Source organism: Ananas comosus, linkage group 22, assembly GCF_001540865.1.
Source record: "Ananas comosus cultivar F153 linkage group 22, ASM154086v1, whole genome shotgun sequence".
In the NCBI taxonomy this organism is placed as follows: Eukaryota; Viridiplantae; Streptophyta; class Magnoliopsida; order Poales; family Bromeliaceae; genus Ananas; species Ananas comosus.
In genome coordinates, this window is record NC_033642.1 from 10,009,457 (window position 1) to 10,033,639 (window position 24,183).

Sequence of the window (24,183 nt, forward strand, 5' to 3'; positions counted from 1 at the left end):
ATGTAAGAGAGAGAGAAAGAGAGAGAGAGAGAGAGAGAGAGCGATGGGGTACCTGAAAAGCATAGGAGAAGGAGAGTAGTGGAAAGTGAAAGACGAATTTACTTCTCGTCGAATCAAAACACAACACTTGGACCGTGAAAATGACTTCCAAATAATGCCCACTGTAACTTGGAGTAAAAATATGAAAGGCCATTTTGCATAAAAATATTCATAAATTTTAAGGTTTTTTTAAATTGCATCATCTTTTTTTTATTTGTAAATTTAGTATGATTTTTCAGCAAATTGGTTTTTTTTTTCTCTCTTTTTTTTTTCTCTTTTTCTTTTATTTTTTCTATACGAAAAGGTAGCAGAGATGGAGGTGGCTCGTCTCTGTCCTGCACACCCTCGCACTCTACCGCACCCGCACCCCCCGCCTTCTTTGCCTGCCACATGGCTACCTTTTTTTTTTTCTCTCCAACCCTTCTGCATCTCCTCCACAGCTTTTTCTGATGATAACAAGAAAGGTAGCGCGTTTTCTTCCTCCATCTTCGCCATTCACTTTTATTGCAGTAGATTTTGCACCCACCAAATCCACTTCTAGAAATCCACGTTCCCACCATCACCGCTAACGATAAAAGAGGAAGCATTTCTCGGTGCCAAAAATCTCGTTAGCAAGAGAGGGGGCACGCGGCCTACCCGCCTACTCCAGAGGGCAGCCGCGAGCGCAGTCTCGGAGGCGAAAAAGGCGAGGGATAGATAGGCGCATCTCTGAATTAACACTTTTGTTTTTTTTTTAAAAAAAAAATAACTAAAGGCCAAAAGTAGAGAATAATAAAGAAAAATTAACTAAATGCAGTGGAGGAGGGTCAGAGAGAAAAAAAGAGGCGGCAAGGTCGGAGGCGATGAGGGCAGGGGGTGCGGGGAGGTCAAGGGCTAGAGTGCGTGGGGCAGAGGCGGGCTACCTCCTCCTCCGCTGCCTCTCCGGCGATATAAAAAAAAAAAAAAAAAAAAAAAAAAAAAAAAAAAAAAAAAAAAAAAAAAAAAAAAAAAAAAAAAAAAAAAAAACACGAGAGAAGAAAATGAGAGAGAAAAAAGAATAAGGGTATTTTGGACAGTTTGTTAAAAATTCGGACTAAATCTGCAAAATCGAAAAATACGGCTTAGTTTTGCAAAAATTTAAAACTAGTGAATTTTTTATGCAAATTGGCTAATATTTACCCATAAATCATACATAGCATTCATCAGATAAAATTATTTATCATATTTATTTGATTTGTAAAAAAAAATTACTAATAAAATTAAGGTGGTGTACGATATATACATAGGCCAAAAAAATTTGTGTAAATGAAATTATTTCTTCAATTAAGATAAATATTACTGCACACTCTAAAAAATTGTATATTCTATACATATAAATCTTAACATATAATTTTTTTAAAAAAATTAGTATTTAAAAAATTAATAATATAAGAGTATTTTGGGTCCATAAACGAGGGGGTAGGGTGTAAAGATAACAATGCACTTTGTCAATGCTTTTCTAAAAAATTTTAATTTTATAGATATCCCTTCAAATTAAAACTAATTATTAGTGTCTTTATAAATATTAAAGAATTTAGGTTTGTACTTTGGATTTGGAATTTAGAGAGGCATTTGTAATATATTTGTTTGTTATAGAGGGATATGAATGATAGATTTATGTATTGAGTTATAATTATATTTCAGATTTAGAATGGCATTTTATGATATTTTGAAGCTCTAGTAAATTATGCTTGAAATTATTCCAATAAACTTTAGAAATTATAAAATAAAAATATTGAAGTATTATATAGTGTGAATATATTTATAATTTGAGATTACGGTAAACATGTGGTTCAAAAGGAAGACAAAAAAAAAAAATCAGATCGAAGAAAGAGAATAGTTTTAACTGATATACAACAATACGTTAAATGTAGATTATTTTTACAAAATATTAAAATTTTTAAAAAATATATAAATTACTTAAAAATATAAAAAGAATATCAGTTATCTGTATGGTTTTAAGCAATATATACTTAGTATTTATTTATTTTCTTTTAGAGTAAAAATTATTTGGAAAACTATGAGCTATTTTGAGAAAACAAAAATTAAAATGCTACGTGCACGACAAACGGCCCCAACCCGACTCGTTCGACCGCACCCAACATTCGAATCTTCGAGACATAAATCCCCGCGCCGCGAAGTCTCTAGGGGGGTTTGGGTTCGCCGCTGAACCATCTCCTAACCGGACACGTGTCAAGAATCCCAGCGACTAGTAGCTTCTAGAAGTTCCGTTCGTAGTTGCCGCGGCGCTGACCCACCACCCTAAAACGCGGAAAATCTAAAATGCGCCGTGCTTCGAAAGAGCGGGAATCGAGCGGCCACGCGCATCGCGCTCGGAGAGCCGTAGATCGCACCAACGGAATCAATCCTACCCGTTCGTTTTCGTAACGCTCTCCTTTAAAAAGGGCTCCTCCCCCTTTACGGTTTCTCGCATTTGCGAATTTTTTTTGTCCCTTTTCCTCCCCCCTTTTTTTTTTTTAACACAATCGAAGCTCGTCTCTCTTCGATTCAGGTTTGATTTATCCTTTCTTTTTTTTTTTTTCTCTCTCAATGGTGCTATCTTATTTTTTTTCCTATTTTTTTTGTTGTTTTAGATGCTGTTTTGGATGTGATTTGTCGCTTTTGTCCCTTTTTATAGATAGTTATTTGGTTAATTTTCTCAATATCGATTTAAAATCCAATTTTTTGATGCGACGTGATTCTATTACTCAACGTGGTTTTCGTTGAGGTTCTTAATTTAGCACTTTTTATATATCTATATTACCTTTTTTGTTTTTGGTTTATTCCTATGTTTGTACAGCATAGAATCATTTATTGCTAAGTTCCTAATAAATATTCGCTATTTCGATTGTAGGGTGTTGCTGAGAAATCTCTTACTTTTTCTTAAGAATCCAAAAAAAAAAAAAGATTAATCCATAATTGCTGCTGTAGAGTAATAAGCAACATGGCAGAGGTATGTATGATGCATGCTTTTCTATTTTATTTTATTTTATTTTATTTTTTTGGTTGTAGTTATTCCTCAGGAACTAACACATTATTCGGACGACCGCATATACGTAGATATGTATATTTATGTATTTATGTTTCTATAAATTATATATTATATATTTTGCAGGATGGGCACAGAGTCACTTTGAATGTGTATGATCTTAGCCAGGGGCTTGCTAAGCAGCTATCAGTGACATTTTTGGGCAAGACCATCGAAGCGATTTGGTAAGATGTTGCTCAATCTGTGCGATATTCGCTCTATCGACCCCCTCTAAGAAGAAGAATACTTCTTTGCGCCTTTTGAATTATATTTACTTGAATATATCCTACAAAAGCCAAAAATTTTAGCTAAATGTTTTATGGGACAATGACTGGGTCTTTGAAACATTTTATATGTTTTTATCTAATCATATTTTTGTCCTTTTTTCTTCTTTTTATATGTACAAGGGATGTTTCCTTCGCACTCTCGGTGCCGATTCGGTAAATGAACAATCTAGATTTGGTACATAATTGTTGGTAATGTAAAGTGACATACGGGTGCCACGCGGTGCTTCTCATGAACATAATTTTTGAAATCGCGCGAAATGTATTATACTAGTTATTATGCGCATTTATGAGTTAGTTGTGCTGTCCATAATACACTTTTTCGGAAAGTGAAATTGTCTACTTGCCATGTTCTTCTCATGCAAATTTGTTGATTACAGTAATTTGAGGTGTCAAACATTGTTACTCCAATTGAATTACATCTTATTAACTACCATATGCCACAGGGAAACAATTTTGGCTTGTTGATTGTGCTGTAACTTTATACAGGCATACTGGTGTTGTGGTATACGGAAACGAGTACTACTTTGGGGGAGGCATCCAACATGCTCCCGCCGGATCGACCCCATATGGCTCTCCCATCCGGGTTATCGAGCTCGGGATAACGCAAGTGCCCCAAGAGGTTTTCGAGGATTTCCTGCAGGACATTAGTTCTCGATACACCGCAGAGACCTACAGGCTTCTCAGCCACAACTGCAACAACTTCAGCAATGAGGTCGCGCAATTCTTGGTGGGCACCACGATCCCAGATTACATCCTCAACCTCCCCAATGAAGTTATTTCTAGCCCGATGGGTCCTCTGATATGTAAGTATGATCATATGTTTACTATCTTTTCCTCACCAAGTACTCGTTGATAATATAACTAAATATGCTCCAAAAGCAATTCTTGGTTGCTTAAATTTTTAGACAATTTTTTCTAAAAATATTTTTCCCCACAGCATGGTATCAGATCCTGACTTGTGAGCTCGAAATCCTCAATGTCTAATCAAATATTTGATTTAGAAAACAATCCTACTTAGTTCAAGGGTATAGAAGTGTGGAAGTCCCATTAATTTCCCGATACTTCAATTTTGCTCTTGTACAATAAACAGATAGGGATGAGATTAAGTCATGTACCTATTGAAGTGAAAAATTCAGGGAGTAATTTGTGTTTTATGAATTACGAAGACTATCCTTGTATTTAAATTTTTGTGTCCTGGACCTCTTTAAATTCTCAATCTTAATTTTAAGAAGACTAATACACTTTTCTAGTCGTTTGAGCTGTTACAAGATGTAGTTTTCCGAGTCTCTTCATGTATGTGCAGTACCGATGATTCAACAGCTCGAGGCAACCTTAAGAGCCGGAGCAGTTCCTCAGCCGCCTCAGTTCCAACCTTCGCTTGCTTCAAGAGCTCAGCCTTCTGTTCCTTCCACCATCCTTGTAAACCCGAGAAAACTTGCGAGCTCTGAGGACAAAAGCGGTGATTCCAAAATCTCATCACATCCTCAGCTTCCGGAACAAGCCAAAGCAGTCCCAGCTGCAGCTGAATCTATCAAACTCGAGAAGGAGAAGCAGCAGCCACCTCCTGCCTCCGATCCTCTCGGGGCCGCACGGAGCAAAGTACAGGAAGAGATCATGAGGGAATTCAGAGCTATAATGGCGGCTGGAGACATGCACGCGAGCGAGGCTGCGGCGCTTGCGACGAGGAGGGTTATGGAGAGGTATGGGCGGTTGGACGCCTCGGCCATGCAGCAGGCATGAACAGGATTTGCCATCCCCTTCTATTCTTATTTCTCCTTTTTTCTTTGAGAGATCAAAGTGTGCTACTTTCATGATTGAGAGAAATTTCTCAAGGCATTTACTTTTAACTGTAAAACAGCATATTCAACAAGTGTAAAATGTTTCAGTGTGCTTTGCTTAACTATGGTGCTTGTCATTGTAGAACAGTTTATACAAGAAGCGAAAAATGTTTCATATATGCGCTCTGTTTAACTATTCTGTGTGGTGTGTGGATATTCTCTGCCAGTTTATATATGAGTCCAGCAGTGCAGCGTGATGCACGATTTAACAGTAGTACAGTGAGTGTCCGAATATGCAAATCATAACAATTATAATTATTTTTTCTTTATATCAGATTCGTTCTGCCGCCACTGACGAGTGCAAATTTTTTTAAAAAATTCAGACTCATTTTGCGGCTCTTCTCCACAATATTTATTCTATCTGATATGGTTCCATCAATATTTTATGCATCCGATCGGCCTCGGATAGTTGATGCGACATCAATATTTTTGAAATTTAAATACTAATACAATATTTAAATCTTACATAAAAGACGGATATCATATTTAAATCATAAGATAGCTATCAGACTGCTGCCACCAGCACTCAGGGTATGGCTCTCCCCTCCATTTATCTCCAATAATTTGTGATTATTAATTTCGCTCGTGCAGGTTATATTTATCGTATTTAGATAAAATTACTAATTATTTTTTTTAATATAAAGTAATCAGTTCCAACATCTCAGGCATTGCTTGAGACGGTAATAGTATCATTTGCATTTCTTATTTTTTGTTTTCTTTTTTTTTTTTTTTTACCATTGATGTTACTTAATAGAAATTGGAGATAGAGCTCGTGGGATGAGGGTACCAGCAACGGAAGAATCGGGCTAATGCAGAATCTGATCATTCAAAATAGGCAGCGCTGGTAACGTTCTTCGCAGCAAAAGAACTCTTAGCTTTAGATTTTTAGAAATTCAGTGAATATTACAGTGCTAGGATAATTTCGTTCAATAATATGATTAAAAACTTTTAATTTTAAAAGGAATAATATTCTCTTAATAATATAAATAATTATTAATGAAATAGAGAGAGTGAGTATCTAACGCATTACTGAATGCAGATAAATTTAAAATATTTGATAAAATTTTTGAATTATCCTTGAGATGTCTCAAACATATATATATATATATATATAGCATGAGTAGCAGGCTGTACAGGTTCCACTGTAGAGAATCCGACCCCGTTGAAATGTAGACCCCAATAGTCTGATGCCACGTAGCAGGTTGTACCAATTTCACTGTAGAGAATCCGAACACTGGTGGGCCCATCAGAATACCTACTACCAAGTGAACGGCACGTGCGCACGTGTGCCGACCACAGAACCATTGCCCACCGTCCACTATTATTTTCGCCCCCGCTCTCCCTCCATCTAAGCCGTTGGATTTCCGAACAGCTGCGTCCCACCAAACCCAACGGAAGAAGTTTCTATAGGCGCAGGCATCGCCTACCCACGACCGGCCACGTCATCGCCTTGAGAAAATCTGAGCCGTTCGTTGCAGCGCATTCGGTGTTCTCTTCCCCGAAGACCGTGGTGTGAATGGTGGACCCAATGTTCACCGGCCACAAAACGAGAAATTAATCGCTGCACCAAGTGCATCCGTACATATAATGCACCATTCTCAACCGTGATTGATCAATGTTTTGAAATTAATCAAAAAATTCAATAAATATGATCTGCAGTATGTAGAAAGTTCATAAATAAAGTAGAATTTTAATCTTTTTATAGGCTTTTTTTAAAATTCTATTTAGATTTTGAGATCCAGTATATGAGAGATACACCAGGTGCATGCAACAAACATTATCCCGAAAATCAGCTTGCCGAACAGCATTACCCCAATTTTCCTATAAAATTCTGCCACGTGTACTATCGGTATGCATTTTAATTGGTTCATTTCGCTGCGTGGTGTTATGGTGTCCGCATCGCGGGATCCATCACAATCCGGAGCTAATCAATTGCACCAATCCCCACGCCTCCGAGCCTCCACTAGCTTCGGATCCGAGCCTTCTCGAACCTCCAGGTTCGGAGCTCGAGCCGACGTTCCGAAGCCCAGGCCGCGAGCTCGAAGGCTCGAAGCTCTTCATTACTCTCTCTCCACCCCCTCCCTCCTCTCTCTCTCTCCTCTCTCTTTCTCTCTCTTCTCCGAGGCGGTGCGAAAACGAAGAGATATTATCGTTGTCATTGTTGCTCGCGATAGAGCTCTCCTCCTCCTCCGGAGCCCAGCAAATGCGCCGCTCCACGAATTTGAAGCGGTTTACTTCTAAGGTAGGCGATTTTTACTCTAATTGTCCGCTATTTTTTTCCCTTTTGCGATCGAATTTGGTGAATTGGAGTGTGAGATGTGGTGACAGAGGTGATAAACAGTGTTTGATCGATAATGTAGGATGTGATCCCACTGTTTCTGTTGATTTTAGTTGTGTAATTGAGGTCCTCCTCTTACTTCCCTCTATAATTGTTAAATTATGTTATCTATTATTTGCGATTTTGTGAAGGAATGATGCTATAGAGAGTAGGGAAGTAGCGAATTAGTTGTGAGATTGCTCGATCGCAGCATGGCGCAGAGTAATTGGGAAGCGGATAAGATGTGAGTACTGTGTGAATTTCAAATTTGGCCTTATTTTGATGGAATTGAAAGTTTCTCTTATGGTTTTTCCTCTTTTTTTCTTTTGTTTATTCTAGGCTCGATGTGTATATTTATGACTATTTAGTGAAGAGGAATCTACAGAACACTGCGAAGGCCTTCATGACTGAAGGAAAGGTTGCTGCTGATCCAGTAGGTAATGGAGGAGCTTCTTTGCTCGCATCGCCGTGCTTAATGTATCCCGAGTTTGTTTACTTCATTGAATTATGAGACTTAGGAAATCATCTCCTCGAGAAGTAACTTCTGTTCATTTTCTGCATTAGTAACATATTATTCTAGAAGTAGGCTATTAAAGAATCGTTCACAGTGATTTCACTACATACATTTGGGGAAAGCAGTAGATGTAAGCATAACTCGTTTTAAGTTTACGTATCCATTAACAATTCAGCACAGAAAGAACAAAGCTGATCCAAAGCACGTGGTTTCTTGCATCTCACGCGTTAATAATCTAGTAAGAAATAAAAGCTCATCCAAAACATTAAATAAACTTATTTAGGAACTGATAAAGGTTCATTACCTTACTGCACAGCAATTGATGCTCCTGGAGGCTTCCTCTTTGAATGGTGGTCTGTTTTTTGGGACATTTTTATTGCAAGGACAAATGAAAAGCACTCCGAGGTTGCGGCAGCGTACATTGAGGTTGACATTATATACACTCTGTATCATTTATCTTAGTTCCACTTATTGTTTGTCTTAGTATTTAACGCATATATCTTGTCGAAACCACAGACACAACAGATGAAAGCGAGAGAGCAGCAACAGCAGTTACAAATTCAACAACTGCAGCTTATACAGCAACGACATGCTCAACTACAGAGAAATAATGCTAATCATCCTTCTCTTGGTGGTTCTATAAATGCTATAAACACTGATGGGATTTTGGGGCCATCAACTGCCAGTGTTTTGGCTGCCAAGATGTACGAAGAGCGGTTGAAGAACCCACACACAATGGATTCTGAGGCATCGCCGCAGCTTCTCGATGCAAGTAGGATGGCTCTTCTCAAGTCGGCAGCAACTAATCATGCAGGGTGAGATCTTATGTTTCGGTAATTCGGTCCCTTTTTATCATAGGTTGCTTAAATTGTTGGTGTTGCTGATTTCCGTATTTCTTAAATTTCTGTATGCTAACAGACAGTTAGTCCAAGGTAATCTCGGCAATGTGTCCACAACTTTGCAACAACTACAGGCGCGAAACCAGCAGACAGCTGTAACTTGTTACACTTTTGACTTTTCATTATTGTGTATTTATTCTTACCCTTTTATTTCAGCAATGCTATATTGGCTGTTTTTTTTTTTTTTCCCTTATTCTCTTACTTTTCATAAAATCAGCAGGATATGAAGACTGAGCCTAACCTGGCTGTAGATCAAAGGTCTATGCCCATGGACCCGTCATCGATATATGGGCAAGGGATTATTCAGTCAAAATCTGGATTAGCTGGTGTGGGTAAGTTAATTTCCTGGATAACAAAATTAAAAAGCCTTTTTTTAAAGTTAAATTTCTTCGTATCCTTGTCTTCGTCATAATTGATTGAGCATTGAGCAGTATCTGGTGAATGCCTTTTGTTGTTATAAGTGTCATTGTTGGTTCTTTAGTTCTTTTTTTTTCTTTCAACTGAGAGTTGTAATGCAATTGTAGTAGTGAAGTGCATTAAATGGATCGCAACACCCTAGTAGTCCTAGTGAGGTAAGAATTAACACTGTTGTTGCTGTTGATCTCTTGGTTGCTAACTTCGCAGGATTGAACCAAGGTGTCAGCGGCCTTCCTTTGAAGGGCTGGCCACTAACTGTAAGTTCACCAAATTTCTTTTGCTTCCTTTGTTGTTTGAGCTGACCATAGCCTGCTGTATCCAATTTTGCTTTTCTCTTTCAGGGGATTGATCAGTTACGTCCAAATTTTAGTCCACAAATGCAAAAGCCATTTGTATCAACACAGCCACAGTTTCAACTTATGTCAACTCAACAGCAACAACAGCTCCTAGCACAGGCCCAAGCACAAGGAAACCTTGGAAGATCACCCAATTATGGCGATGTGGATCCTCGAAGATTTAGAGCTTTACCAAGGGGTCCCACAAATGGTAAAGAAGGTCAACCTACTGGAACTGATGGATCGATAGGTTCTCCAATGCAGTCAAGCTCTCCAAAGGTCAGACCAGAGCAAGCTGAATATCTCATGAAGGTTAGTTTCTTCAGAGCTTGAATGAATAGATATCAGTGACTCTTGATTTAGAGTGCATATTTTTCTAAGTAAAAAACATAAATATTCTTGTAAGTAAAAGCATACACACTTAACCTGAACAATGGCGTATTACTCTTGATTTAGAGTGCATATTTTTGTAAGTAGAGACATACATATTTTGCAAAAACGTACACATATCTGTAAGTAGAGACATACATATTTTGTAAAAACATACACATCTAACCTGAACAATGTTGTTTTTTGGAACGTACACTTTTAACTCTGAAAATTATGATTTTACTACCTTACATTTCAGTTTGTTTAATTTACCTAACTCTTCTTCAATGGGATGTTCTGTAATCTAACGAGAATATCATGCTACATAAAAAGAATTTTCTACGACTTTTTAGGTGGAAATTGGTATGTTCTAATGGAGCTTGACGGAATTTCCTAAAATTAGAAGCAATGCAACGATAACTAGTAATATAATAACGTCCAATTTTCAGCTGTGCATTTCAAAATGCGCTATATTTCATGTAACAACTGCACAATTTTACATTATTTTTTAGTTTGAAGAGTTAGTAAGAAAACTGATGCTAAGATTGACAGGTTTTCTTTGTTGTGTTTTGTTTTTTTCACCTAAAGAATGTCAACACATATAGTTCATGTACCCTATTGCATCGCATTGATTTTTGTTATTAACTTTTGTTTTACTTCTTTGCTTATTTTGCATGTAGCTGAAGGTCGCCCAGATGCAGCAGTCCTCTTCTCAGCAACCCCAGGAACAGATCCAGCAGCAGCAGCAGCAGCAACAAATACAACAGGTATTGTCCTGACTTTTCTCCGCGAAATCTGGCACTTTATATCTCTTCGTTTCCTTGACTCTATATTGTTGATAGTCGTGTCTACTATCTAAGCTAGTATTTTTATTTTTATTTTCACTTTCGTTTGAGATTCTAGCCGTCAGATATTTATTTGTTACTATTTTCAGAATAATAGAAAAAGAAAACAGCCTTCATCATCAGGAGCTGCAAACAGTACTGGCACAGGAAACACTGTGGGTCCCACCAGCTCTCCTCCATCAACTCCGTCTACCCATACAACCGGTGAAGGAGTGGCAGCAGCTGCAAATATGCGTCATGTCAATAGCATGCCGAAGAGTTTAATGATATATGGTGCAGATGGAACTGGACTTGCTTCTTCTTCCAATCAAATGGTAACCTTCTGAACTTACCTCTTTTAGCATTCTTTCCATGTGGTTAAATTTTGTGCTTATATCTAATTCTAGGATGATTTGGAGCATTTCGGGGATGTTGGTTCTTTGGATGATAATGTAGAATCATTCTTATCCCATGACGATGATGCCAGAGACATTTTTGCTGCATTGAAAAGAAGCCCTGCTGAGCACAATCCAGGGCCGTCAAAGGGTAATTTGGTACTGTTGCTTTTAATCTGTGAAAAATTTCCAATGGCGCATGTTTTTGTCCTTTATTTTTCAGGTTTTACCTTCAGTGAGGTTGGCTCTAACCGTACAAGCAATAACAAAGTTCTATGCTGCCACTTTTCTTCAGATGGAAAGTTATTGGCCTTTGCGGGGCATGAAAAGAAGGTACTGTGGTTAACATTTACTACAAGATTGAGCTTCTCAGTTACACATGAATAAGTTTCTTGCAAATTTTCAATTACAACTTGAAGCTTATAGGATGATATGTGGGTTAGCTTATTACTTGTATTTTATAGGCTGTTCTTTGGAACATGGATACTTTTGAAACAGAGAGCACTCCTGTAGAACATGCTGATATAGTAACAGATGTCCGTTTCAGGCCAAACTCAACACAACTGGCATCATCCTCTTTTGACAAAACTGTAAAACTGTGGAATGCAGCAGAGGTAATGATCTCTATTATCATCCTCTTCTCACAAATCTGAAGCAGTTGACTGCATTTGCTATTATGCATGCTGTTGGTTTGCTACGATATAAATTTAATTCACATAGGTGTTCTTTGAGCTTGCAACTTGTGTACTAATTAGATTAAAGTTGCGCTCTACGTCACTTTGTTTCAATTGGCTATTTAGATAAAAGTTGTTTTCCCATTCACTTTGTTTGAATTGGCTATTTAGATCAAAGTTGTGTTACCTGTTCACTTTGTTCCAATTGGCATTACATTTACAAATCCCGTTGTTCTTTTCATCTTCTTTCCTAGTAGTAGTTACGATGATTTATTTTCAAAGTTACCTTCTTAAGATCTGTAATTTTCAAATTCCATCTGTTGTAAATCATCGGAAAATGACCTCTGTCACTATCTCCTAGGAAATTAAATTGATCAAAATTGTTAAAATCATTATTTCATGTATCTCATCATTATTATACACAGCAAAATGAAGCTTGATCATCTTTCACATGTAACCAATGGCAGATCCTACTGATATATCCAACGTACCCTATAGTGTTGGTTATTGTCTGACCATAGTATTAACTTGCTCCTCTTTTTTGGTTTTTGTAGCCTGGCTACTGTTTGCACTCCTTTACAGGGCATAGTGGGCAAATTACATCACTAGATTTTCATCCAAAGAAGACCGATCTCTTCTGCTCTTGTGACTGCAATGGTGAAATTCGATTGTGGAGTACAAGCCATTTCTCATGTTCACGTGTTTCAAAGGCTAGTGAATTTATTTATATCTTTATTCAGAGATATTATTCTCTTTTTTTTTTTTGTGCTCTCAATTGTTAATTCTACGTATTTTCTGAACAGGGTGGTACAGTTCAAGTTAGGTTTCAACCTAATATTGGCCAGTTTCTTGCCGCTGCTGCAGAAAATGTGGTGTCTATCTTTGATATTGAACCAGACAGGAAAAGATATACATTACAGGTTTTTTTTTTTAAAATAGCATTAATAGTGTTTTGTGATAACCTATATTTTTTAATTGATACTTCTGAACTATTGTCCTTTGGCTCTTCTACACATATATTCCCGCAAAATCATCTATTGACATGTATACCCTTGTTAAAGAAAAAATATCATATATGCCCCTTCAAAGAGCAGTTTCTTCTTTAAGTACCCTTATCTGAAGCCATCAGTAGACATTTTTGTCGGTACAAGAGTGTGCCTATGCTAGAAATAAAGTTTTGAATGGCGTATATAAAAATTTAGATTTTGCAAGAGTATATGCAATAAACTCGATTTTTTTTTTTTTTTTAATAAAAAAGTGTGTATTTACTTTTTTCATTTTGCCCCTTTTATTGTTTTATTTTTTCTCAGGGCCATGCCATGGAAGTGCACTCTATTTGCTGGGATAACAGTGGGGAGTACCTGGCATCTGTTAGCCAGGATTTAGTTAAAGTCTGGTCGATATCGACAGGAGAATGCATTCACAATCTAAACTCCAATGGGAACAAGTTCCATTCATGTGTTTTTCATCCAAACTATACCAATCTCTTAGTCATTGGGGGACATCAGGTGATTGTGTTTCTCTTTATCTGCTGTCGAAAACGTAGTAAATGACATATCTTTTTCGTTTTGACCTTTTTTTTTTTTTTTTTTTCTTATCATTTAAGTATAACTTAGTGCTGTTTTAGTAGTAGTGCTATTTAGAGGACTAATAGCTTTTCCATTAAAATCATTCTCAACAACTTCTACATGGCAAGAAAAATTTAAATTGGAGTTTACTCTTTCTAGCCTCAAAATCCCATTTAAGCTTCTTGCCGTTCTAGAAGCTTCAAATTCTCCTATCAGCTACCAGCCACGGGGTTGGTCAGTGCTTAACAGTATGGTATCCTGGGAGTGATTGTCTTGGGTTCGAGCCCAGGAACGTGTGGGGTGGATTTTTGGGGGTCTAGGGTGCTTACAGGCTCTCTCCAACCCATTTAAGTTTTTCTTTAAAAAAGCCACTGAGAAGCTAGTAATAGACTTATTTATCAGCAGTAGGCAGTTATCCTTGACATTTCTAAAGCACCGAGTAGTAGTAATAGGCCTATTTATCAGTAGTTGGCAATTATCCTTGACATTTCTGTATTGCTATACGAGAACTTTCTTTTCGAGCTATCCTTCTCTACTGGAAAGTTGAATCTCTCTCACTTCAGTTTTTGAATTTTTTCCCCTTCTTACCTTGATAATTTAATAATTGCAGTCTCTAGAGCTATGGAACATGGTTGAAAACCAAAGCATGACGGTCCAGGCTCACGAAGGTCTAATTGCAGCATTAGCACAATCACCGGCAACGGGAATGGTGGCCTCTGCAAGCCACGACAAGTCTGTCAAGGTATGGAAGTAATCAGTAAAGCTCGAAGGGAGGAAATTAAGGAAGAATCAACATACTCTTTTTTTGTCTTCTATATCTAAGTTTGTGGGTTCTCACTAGCTGTAAAAGTAGTTATGGCTGTTGATTACAACGAGTGCATTTGTTGCTGTTGTATTATTATCGTCCTTAGTTTGGAACTATCTTCGGGTGGTAGTGAATGTGTAAGAGCTAAATTGCTTGGCTTTGTAGAAATGCTGTTTTAAGTTGGGTGATAAGGGGTGTTAAATGGAACAGTTTAAGTTGAAGAAAATAGTGATTAACCTGTTTAAATGACAGAATTAATGATCAAATTGTAATTTGCCAGAGTTCAACATCTGATGAATGCTGTTTTTAGTCAGTTCATTTATGTAGTTGGTAATGCCATACGTGAACACAACACCTAACAAAGTGTAATGTTATTCATAGGTTCAAAAATAAAGTAGGTGTAATCTTACATGCACCCAACGTGCGTGATATGTTGGGTGTAAGATTAACACCCAATTTTTTGGACGTACAAAGAATATTTTTTTATTTCTTTTTTTCACTAAAAGATAAAGACTTTCAGTGTGGGCATATGTGTGTATGTATTTGCAGGCGCATATATTTTCTATCCAATCTAAAGTGTTATTATGGTCCTAAAAATAATAATTTCGTCATGAAGTTATAATTTTGGAAACTTATCAATAATGAGCGATTCATGGAAAGAAACAAAAGTTTTAAGGTCTCAATAAAAATTTGTAGAAATTTTGTTTGTGAGCCAAGTCTATTGTACGCTTGGAAAGCGCCTTCTTTGTTTGAAGGTCTGAATACATGCACCGTCCCTTCCACTTCAACATCGGCAAAGGTCATTCCGTAGAAATTCATTCTCTCTAGAAGTTCTTGTCCAAAACCTTCCTCTATGGTTCAACTTATGCTTCCTAGTCTTCCCTGCCTCTTTTAATTTTTATTTTTTTTATTTAGCCATTCCATGACTTTGACTCCTCCATTTTACCATCTTAATTTCATGTTATCTTCCTAATTTTTTCAGCCGTAAGCTTAAATATCAAAATTAATACAATACATATGTTGAGAGATGATGAAGTCTCATTTTTAAATGCACATATTAAAAATCAAACTTTGATTCTTTAACAGAATTATGGTAACAATCACTAAACTAATTTGGCGTTTTTCTCAAACAAGGTATAGTTAAAATTAGATATTAAACCTTATTTTAGAAAAAGAAAAAAATAGAGAAATTCAATATGTGACCAACAAAAAAAAAAAAAAAACAACTCCAATACAACCATATTATTCTGAAACTGACATGTGTGGCCCACCTATTCCCTCCGTGCAAATCACGCAAAAATCGAAATGCATTTTCCAAATAATTTCATGCAACGACTCCGGTTAAGTATTCCATTAATACTCCCTAGTCTCCCCCCTTACGACCCACCAACCCCTTTTCTACATTTCTCACCTTAAAACCCCGCTAAACTCTCTCAAAATAGTATTTAGATCCCGTAGCTTACCATTCGATTGAGTGGGTATTCGCTCTCTCTCTCCTCCCTTTTTGCTGTAGCCATGTCCGAGGTCATCTCCGAAGCGTGGACCGCTTATCTCAAGCAACTCCAACTCCACCCTCTGAGAACAAAGGTGCCATTTTTGTCTTCTTTTCCCTGCTATTTCTTTGTGATTCGGCCCTTTTTCTTACGAATCCTTGTGTTTTCCACAAATTCGCGACATGTGTTTTTGTTTTTATTGTTTGTGGGTTTGTTTGTGTAGGCGATCACTTCTGGGGTTTTGGCTGGTTGCAGCGATGCGATTGCTCAGAAGATCTCAGGGATCAAGAGGCTCCAAATTAGAAGGTTGCTTCTGATCATGGTATGCTTTTATTTCTGTTTTATTTCTTTTTTTTATTTTTATTTTTTTTGTAATCTTTTGTCAACATGGTATGAATTTTCTTTTAATCTCTGGTATTAGGGGAAAGGTGTTGACTTTACTGGTGATATTGATTTACTTGATCAAAAGCTAATTAAATTCAGTGCCTCCTGATTGTTTTGTGAGAGCCATGTCTAGGTTTTTGGTTTACTAGTGTTTGATGGTTTGACTCCAAAAGAAATCGTAGTTTTGAAGCAACTTTGATATTAGTGATTTAGATTGGATATGCCCAAAGTATCAATTTTGGGCTTCCCCTTCGGGAAAAATTTCGAAAGGCTTGGACTTCTTATTCGCAAAAATCCTTCCCTGGGGAGTCTATTTTAGGAAACTAATGACACTGGAATGAACTATTGAATGATTGGGAACTTCGTGAACTCGATTTTGACTTTGACTTCCTAAGCGTGACGAATGCTTCTCTATTTACCTTCTTTTAATCTGATAAGGCTGAGGTCTCATCCTCCTCTTCACCCTCCTTTTTCCCAAAAATCTGAAATTGAATTAGTTTAAGAACAAGGACTCTGGTGCGTCCGACGCTAATATTCTGGACAATGTCATGGGATAAAGAAGCATGTAGCAGTTCGCCTATTACACTGGAGTTGTTCTTTGTTTAAGAAAAAAGAAGCAAAACATCAGGGACGGGGACAAATGAAGAACAGAGGAAAAGAGAGGAAATTTAAGGATTGTAATAAGCTGTTATCATTTTTGTTTTCGCAATATTGTTTGTTTCCTCGTAGTCATCGCTTTTCCTTTTAAAAGTTGATATTCGATATACGGTCTCAATGGGCAAATAGCTAATCAGCCTTTTCACTGACCAGTTAAGTTTAATTTTTTTTTAAAAAAAGAAAACTTTTCATTATAAGTGCAATATTGTTCATCATGGCTTATGTAAAAATTTGTTTAATTTGGATAATTCTGTGCAGCTTTATGGCTTTGCTTACTCGGGGCCATTTGGTCACTTTCTGCACAAGCTTATGGAGATTATCTTCAAGGGCAAGAAGGGGAAAGAAACCGTGGCCAAAAAGGTGAGTTGCTGATGGTGCTTATAACCTGTTCAAATGCCTACTCTGAAATGAAATTGCAATTGGTATCCTAATACATCCATTCTTCTTTATTTGCATTCGACCCTTTGGTTGTGGCAATTTGGGTCTTTTTCAGGTCTTGTTGGAACAGTTGACTACTTCACCGTGGAACAACATGTTCTTTATGATGTACTATGGGTTGGTAGTTGAGGGTATGATCTAGAATGAATTACATCATTCATATAAACTCTACTTTGGTTCTAATAGAAATCCTTGTAAGAAGGGTCACTAACTGCAACCAGCAACTCTGTCGTTTTATGTCCATCTCATGTCGCTTTTTACCAAGTAATGTTTATTAATTTTTCCTTATCAAATATACACCATAATGATCTATTAATAGTAAAATCGCAGGCAGGCCTTTTAGTTCAGTGAAGAGCAAGGTCAAGAAGGATTACCCATCTGTCCAATTGACTGCTTGGAAGGTGATTTTTCATGCATTTTCTGGGCTATACTTGTTTAGTACCCCAATTCTTTTTTCTTTTTTTTTTTTTGTCAGTATCATTTTCTGATCTAGCATGCCGAATTAACACTACATATTCATACCGTGTAACTGGATTTGCAGTTTTGGCCACTTGTTTCTTGGGTGAACTATCAATATATGCCTCTCCAACTCCGAGTTCTTTTCCACAGCTTTGTTGCTTCGTGCTGGTTAGGATTTCGCATCCTTTTTAACTTGTATATGAATATGGAGTTTTAGTTATATGATTCTGTTAAAGAAATTGGATTTCCGTATGTTTGTGACTTTAGTATGACACGATATTGCGAGAGATTTAAGTGCACTCTTATAAATGCTGACTATTGTTTTGTATTCTGTTTGAATTACAGGGCTGTGTTTTTGAACCTAAAAGCGCGATCAATTACTGTTAAGAAGGCTTAATTTGAAGCTAGAAACCATGATAGGTTGGCTGCTACATAGCCTCTTCTCTTTCCAAGCTTCGGAGGGTCCTTAATAGATTATTCATCAAATTAATAGTTTGTTGCCACATCCCTGTGGACACAATATGATGAGACATCATTACTTTGTATGATTTTATATTTGAATAGAAGTGTTTACTGGCTTGTTCTGCCGCAACGTGATCCTGGTTCCATATCAATGATAGTCTCTTAACATGTTGCATTTTGTTCCGTTTCTTCTTTTATTTCTGGACTGTTCATCTTTTTCACGGGCTATAATGATTGAGATCTTCGTCTCTCTGCATGAACATGGATTTGGTTGAGAATACGAAAGAGAAGATTACGGTTTTTATGAGATTGGAAGTCGAGCTAACTCGAGGGGGTATCTGAATTCATGATTTACTGTTGAGGAGTTCTCTTCATTTTGCCCTTTTAGCAAGTATAATTGTGAGAATAGGTGCACATAAGCCGGTCGGATGTATCATATGCATATTGATTGGGTTCAGAATAAGAATGAATCTGATTCTGATGTGTCACTAATAACCATCCCCGCAAACAGAATCGCATTTGCAATGGATATAAAGCATATCTACACAAGGATCTCGGTAAATCCACTAAGATTTTCTCTCAAATCTACATTTGACCTACAAACTGCATAGAAAAAGTAAAGCAAATGCTGTTTAACTTATCAAGCACCAAGGGCTCTCCTCAAGACCTTCAAGCCCTTCATGGTTACTTTTTAATCATCACAGCAGTTCTTGCTTCACTTACGTATTCAGGTTTGATACAACACACGTAATGTTAGAACTAAAGAGCAAGCTATGTGAAAAATCAGAGAGTAAAGTTCTTAAGTGAAAACTCTAATCCATAAATTTCACTCACCTTCCTTTCTCCTCCCTCTAAATCTATTACCATTCCTCTCAAATCGAGCTAATTCTTCGAAGGTTCAAATAACGAGCATTAATCGTAATTTCATTCGTTGTGTTTACTCTTTCTCTCTGCGTCTGTATGTTTGTGCGTACGTGTGCAATGTTTTCAGAAGCTGTACGTAGCATTTATATTTAAGCTTTTCGATCCAAATGATCATTTTTATGTGCTCAAAAGCCAATTTTGTAGTTCACTTGTATTCATTCGTTTCGGATGGAACAAAAGTTAATAAGTAGAGAGAGAATTTCGACGTAGTCACGAATCAACATCTTAGTTGTCTTATTTGACATGGCTTTTGAAACAACCTCTTGTGAATTCGAAGAAGTGACAATTGCGTGTTTCAGAATGAAATGCTAGAGGTGACAGACACTAGCTACTGAGGCAAATTGAAATGAGCTTAAAGCTATAATAATTTCAAAGAGACTTTTATTTGAAAGGCTAATGTTAAATTTTTGAAAAAGTTTGGTACAAACAGTATACTGTAGCTCTTGTCAGGCCAACCAGATCGAACCCAAGTTTTCTTTTTCTTTTTCTTTTTTTTTTTTTTGAGAAAATATAGCATGCTACCGCTTCATTCAACTAGGGAGTGAACTTAGCTACAGATTGAGACATTTAGGGCCTCGAGAGGAAAGAAAGAGGAAAAGAAAAAAGACAAACTCAAGGTACAAGAGAAAAACAAAAGAAAGACAAAAGAGAAAAGAAAACCAAAAAGAAAAGAAAAACATCACATATCAACTATATGAACGATTCCACGAGTTTCTAAGCACTCTGATCTCCAAAAACAGACTCCCCAGCACCCGTCTTGATTGCTAAAAAATTCTTTTGTTGCGCTCCAACCATAATACCCACCACGTTGCAACGATGGTCAACATTTCTATATCCCCTGTGCGCCCTTTTTGGCACTACTTTTTTTCCAAATCTCCTTCGCGAAAGGGCGATTGTTAAAGATTAGTTTATTAGGTAGCAAACCTTTCAGTAAAGATGTGGTGTAGGCGTAGTCAGAGAAGAGATGATCCGCAGTCTCCTTCTCATCTAAACATAAAACACAATTTTCATCTCCATTCTAACCCCTTTTGAGAAGGTTATTCATAGTAAGCACCTTGTTTTTTAGCACAAGCCAAACGAAGATCTTGACTTCAAGAGGGAATCTAATCTTCCAAAGACGTGCGGAACTGTCGACTCTACTCCACCGTCCGTAAGGAATTTATATACCGAGTTGACCGAGAATGTTTCGGAATGTGTCCACCTCCATCTTATTTCGACCTGTGAACTACTTGGAGAAATCGTAACAAGCAATTCCTTGAAGTTTGATAGTTGGACGCTGTCTGTCGGGGTCGAAGGGGTGAATCCTGACAAAATCTTATGCCACTTCCACCCATTTCTCCCCCAACACTCCTTCACCCAAGTTGCAATCAGATTGGGCTGGTTAGTAAAATGGCCGCCCCCGCCCCCCCTATGATGTTTAAGAATTGGTTATTCCAAATATTTTAATATTTTATATTCTACGCTTGTCACTATTGTTCTCCATTTTGCCACTAAAATGTAGCAATTATAATGAAAGAGCAAGGTCACAAATTAAAATCGTGTTCTCATTACTTGTGCATTTTATTGTGCTTTGATATGTACTTTTTTTACTTCTTTTCTAAACATGTCTATTGACCCACACCGTCAACACCCCACCCAAAAGTTCCAAACTCAGAAAAACCTCAATTTCTCTGAACAATATGGTACTGCAGTAATTTATATATTAATGAACTAGCTAAAAGGAGAAATAGTTAATTGGATTAAACAAAAAGTAGAAACAATTTTATCATCATATTTTTACATGCTCTATTGGATGACTAATCTTTCTGAGTTCAGTTACTATACTCTTATGAATATAAATTCTTTTGTACTCAAAAGTTTTCGACCATTAAATTTATTTTTTTTTTTGACTATTTTCATTCGTCAGATCATACTATTCAACAACCCCTGCTCAACTCTTGAACAACACTATCATCTTAACGGCACATTTCTTCATTCAATGGCTAAAAACTTATGAGTGCAAAAATATCTACACTCATAAGTGTATAATAGTCATAATCTCTCTATAGCTCCAAACATATCCGACCTATATCTTATCAACATGTACAACAGAGAGAGAGAGAGAGAGAGAGAGAGAATAAAGAAAATGAAATAGCCAGTAATTTTGAAGGTGCATGCACAAAAGAGGATCTTAGTATATGAAACAAGATGAATTAAAAAAATGGCATCTCAAAAAATAATTTGTGCATAACAAAATATAGAATGGGAGAGAGCAATAAAGGAAATAAATTACTGTGCAAATCAAGCATTATAAAATAGAATCTCACCATATCCAACAAGATTTGCTCCGACATCTATCTATCTATATAAATAAGGCATAAAAATTTCCTTGAGAGCAAAACAATCCTTCCCCATTTTTACGAGTCAAAATCAACAATGGCTCTCCTCAACACCATCAAGCCTCTCATTTTAACCCTTCTCATTGTCACAGTTCTCACTTCATCTCAAAATGGTATGTGATCCACTCTCTTTTACTCGAGAAAAGCATGCGTAGCTAATCTGAATTACGACCTATTTTAACATTAACTATTCCTTTTTTGTTTGGGGTAAGAAAAATTAAAGTTTACCATCTAATCATACAATTTGTTTAATTTATAGTTGATTTGATGGCCATACACCGTTTGGATTAGTCTAATTTTAAAATTAGTACTCTTGGTTTTTTTTTTTTTTTATTTTTTTATTTTTTCAGATGTTTACGTGGAGGGCTCCAACCATGCCTATTGCTCCGAGTTCCAAAATTGTACGACTCAAAAGTGCACCGATCATTGTCACGACATTGGCATTTATTCGGACGGAATTTGCAACTTTGTTGGGGGAAATGAAATTGATTGCTGTTGCCCACTGCCATGACCACAACAGTTTTTAGGAGACAATGACATGCATTGTGGCCCATCATCTACGAATTATTATTGCTTTGGAAATTCAATGGGGCCTTTTTACAATAATTTAAAAGCTCATTTTGCTTATTGTTGTACTAATTAATAAATAAGAGATAAATCTCTCATTTGATAATAAAGTTGCTAAATTTTGCTTCTTCTCTCTCTCTCTCTCTTATCTAAATCTCGATTGCATGAATAATTTTATGTCAGTTCCAAAAGAATACGTGAAAGTATTATATATGCGTAACTACTTGGTTATGATCAGATCGGAGTATTTTGCAAAGTTTTGAGTAATTATTGTTATGGTTAATTAGACACTTATTTTTATGTTGTTTTCCTTTTACCAGCAGTTTATAATATTTTGGATTGACATTGAATTGCATTATTGTATAGCTTTTCTTAAATTCAGTTTTTTTTCTTTTTTATTGCAAAAACTTTATTTCTAGTATATATGTAGAGTATGCTAATTGGAAACATCAACCTGGTTGATTTTCGACAGATTTTTTTTTTTTTGAGAGATAGGTAGCACGCTACCCGTTTCATTTATTTCATTTAGAAATAACTTAGTTGGAAATGTGAATCAACTAGAATTCGAATTTGGGATCTCGGATATCAACCATCAAATTCTTTGCCATTTGTTTTAGGGACGGTCGGTGATTTTCGACCGATATTAATTGCATTGTTCGGGCTATATATATACGAACTTAGGCCCCTTGAAAATTTGAAACATTGCTTTCACTACTTCGTGTTTCAGTAAGACAATAAGGTACTTCCTAAGTTGATAGGAGCAGAAATAGCAAAAGAGTAATTACTAGTACTAAGTCATCCAGTTTTCCTCGTTACTTTACAATTGTATTCTTCTTCTTCTTCTTCTTTTTTTTTGAAACAGAGCCCTAATACTAAGAATTTCAGTAGTAAATGATGCAGTCAATTTAGCGTTAAAGTTTATGAAAAAACACGACTCAACCAAGCTGAGTCGAAAATTCGGCCGAGTTCGGTAATTTTTATAATCGGCGTGAAAATTATTTAAATATTTACGGTAGTTCTTACGATCGGCATGAGAAATTTTTAAACAGTCATAAGCTCTGTTTGCTTTGACATAACGTCCTTGTCAGGCCTCATTATATATATGGGCCAAAATTGTTAGTGATGTGAGATCCATTTCATACTTTTGACTGATAAACACTTTTAATATCAAATATACAATCGAACCTACTAATACTAATATCTTGTTAGATCTAAATCACTAGCATAAAATGTTTAAACCTAATTATTAATGTTAGAATTCTAAGTCTTCATATAGCCTCGGTACTCTTTTTTTTTTTGTGGGATTATTGGAGACGTCGTATATCTTAATTATTCTTTTTCAAAAAAAAAATGTATTTTTTATAATATAGTGTGCTTCTTACCCATTTGAAAGAAAAAGGAATGAAATGAATTAATTAAAAATAAATCTAAAACAAAAAGAAAAGAGGAATAAACTTTTTTTTTCCTCTAATTTCACCCCCCCAATTACAGATGTCAAATCCTTTTCAATACTCGCAAGTGAGTAAAGCCCCAAAATGTTACAAAATTAAGAACAGTAAAGGCAAGTGAATAAATGGCTACTAATTAAGGTCGCATTTAGTATCATATTTATTTTTTATTTTTTAAAATAAATTTTTGCATATCACAAGGTGTAGTAGTGAACAATGAATTATCTGTAATTTTTTTATTCAAAATATTTACTCGACAAAAATATTCAATTGTTTTGTCTATTTTTTTTAAAAAATAAGCTATCATCTATCACTTGATTGGATACATTATAAATTAACTAATCATAAAAACAAAAGAAAAATCTTTCTTTCAATATACTAAATTATATAAAACTTCTGTCGGAAAAAAAAAAATGACAATTGCACCAAACAGAACTTAGCATATCTTTTTGAGCAACATACAACAGAGATTTTGGCATTAGAAGCACCGAACAAAATAATTAACGAAAGGCAAATGTTAACAATTTTAAAATTTAAAATTTCAAACCAAAATCTAAATTCACTTTTCCATTAACGTAGGCGTCCCACCAGTTATTATTATTATTATTAGTATTTTTTTTTTTTCTGAATGTGAGACACTGGATGA

The 24,183-nt window shown here is 36.2% G+C and overlaps 3 protein-coding genes across 4 annotated transcripts; all 3 read left to right on the forward strand.

Annotated features, from left to right (window-relative positions):
- On the forward strand, positions 2,462-5,329 carry LOC109726988 (desumoylating isopeptidase 1-like). Its single transcript, XM_020256830.1, has 5 exons — positions 2,462-2,569; positions 2,912-3,010; positions 3,173-3,270; positions 3,859-4,175; positions 4,676-5,329. Exons 2-5 carry the CDS (start codon positions 3,002-3,004, stop codon positions 5,110-5,112), a joined length of 861 nt encoding a protein of 286 aa, XP_020112419.1. The 5' UTR covers positions 2,462-2,569; positions 2,912-3,001; the 3' UTR covers positions 5,113-5,329.
- LOC109727276 (transcriptional corepressor LEUNIG_HOMOLOG) lies at positions 7,280-14,618 on the forward strand. Of its 2 annotated transcripts, none has more exons than XM_020257329.1 (18): positions 7,280-7,452; positions 7,680-7,771; positions 7,867-7,964; positions 8,358-8,467; positions 8,558-8,856; positions 8,960-9,035; positions 9,158-9,272; positions 9,565-9,614; positions 9,699-10,004; positions 10,742-10,828; positions 10,996-11,220; positions 11,293-11,431; positions 11,504-11,613; positions 11,745-11,894; positions 12,509-12,664; positions 12,758-12,874; positions 13,265-13,462; positions 14,133-14,618. In XM_020257329.1, exons 2-18 carry the CDS (start codon positions 7,740-7,742, stop codon positions 14,274-14,276), a joined length of 2,412 nt encoding a protein of 803 aa, XP_020112918.1. In that variant the 5' UTR covers positions 7,280-7,452; positions 7,680-7,739; the 3' UTR covers positions 14,277-14,618. The 2 variants fall into 2 exon arrangements, with proteins under 2 accessions (XP_020112918.1, XP_020112920.1); XM_020257331.1 differs by having other exon boundaries at positions 9,161-9,272.
- Positions 15,673-18,403, forward strand: LOC109726992 (peroxisomal membrane protein PMP22-like). Its single transcript, XM_020256838.1, has 7 exons — positions 15,673-15,914; positions 16,044-16,142; positions 17,120-17,221; positions 17,355-17,430; positions 17,630-17,700; positions 17,841-17,926; positions 18,104-18,403. The coding sequence occupies exons 1-7, from the start codon at positions 15,843-15,845 to the stop codon at positions 18,153-18,155; spliced, it is 558 nt and encodes a 185-aa protein (XP_020112427.1). The 5' UTR covers positions 15,673-15,842; the 3' UTR covers positions 18,156-18,403.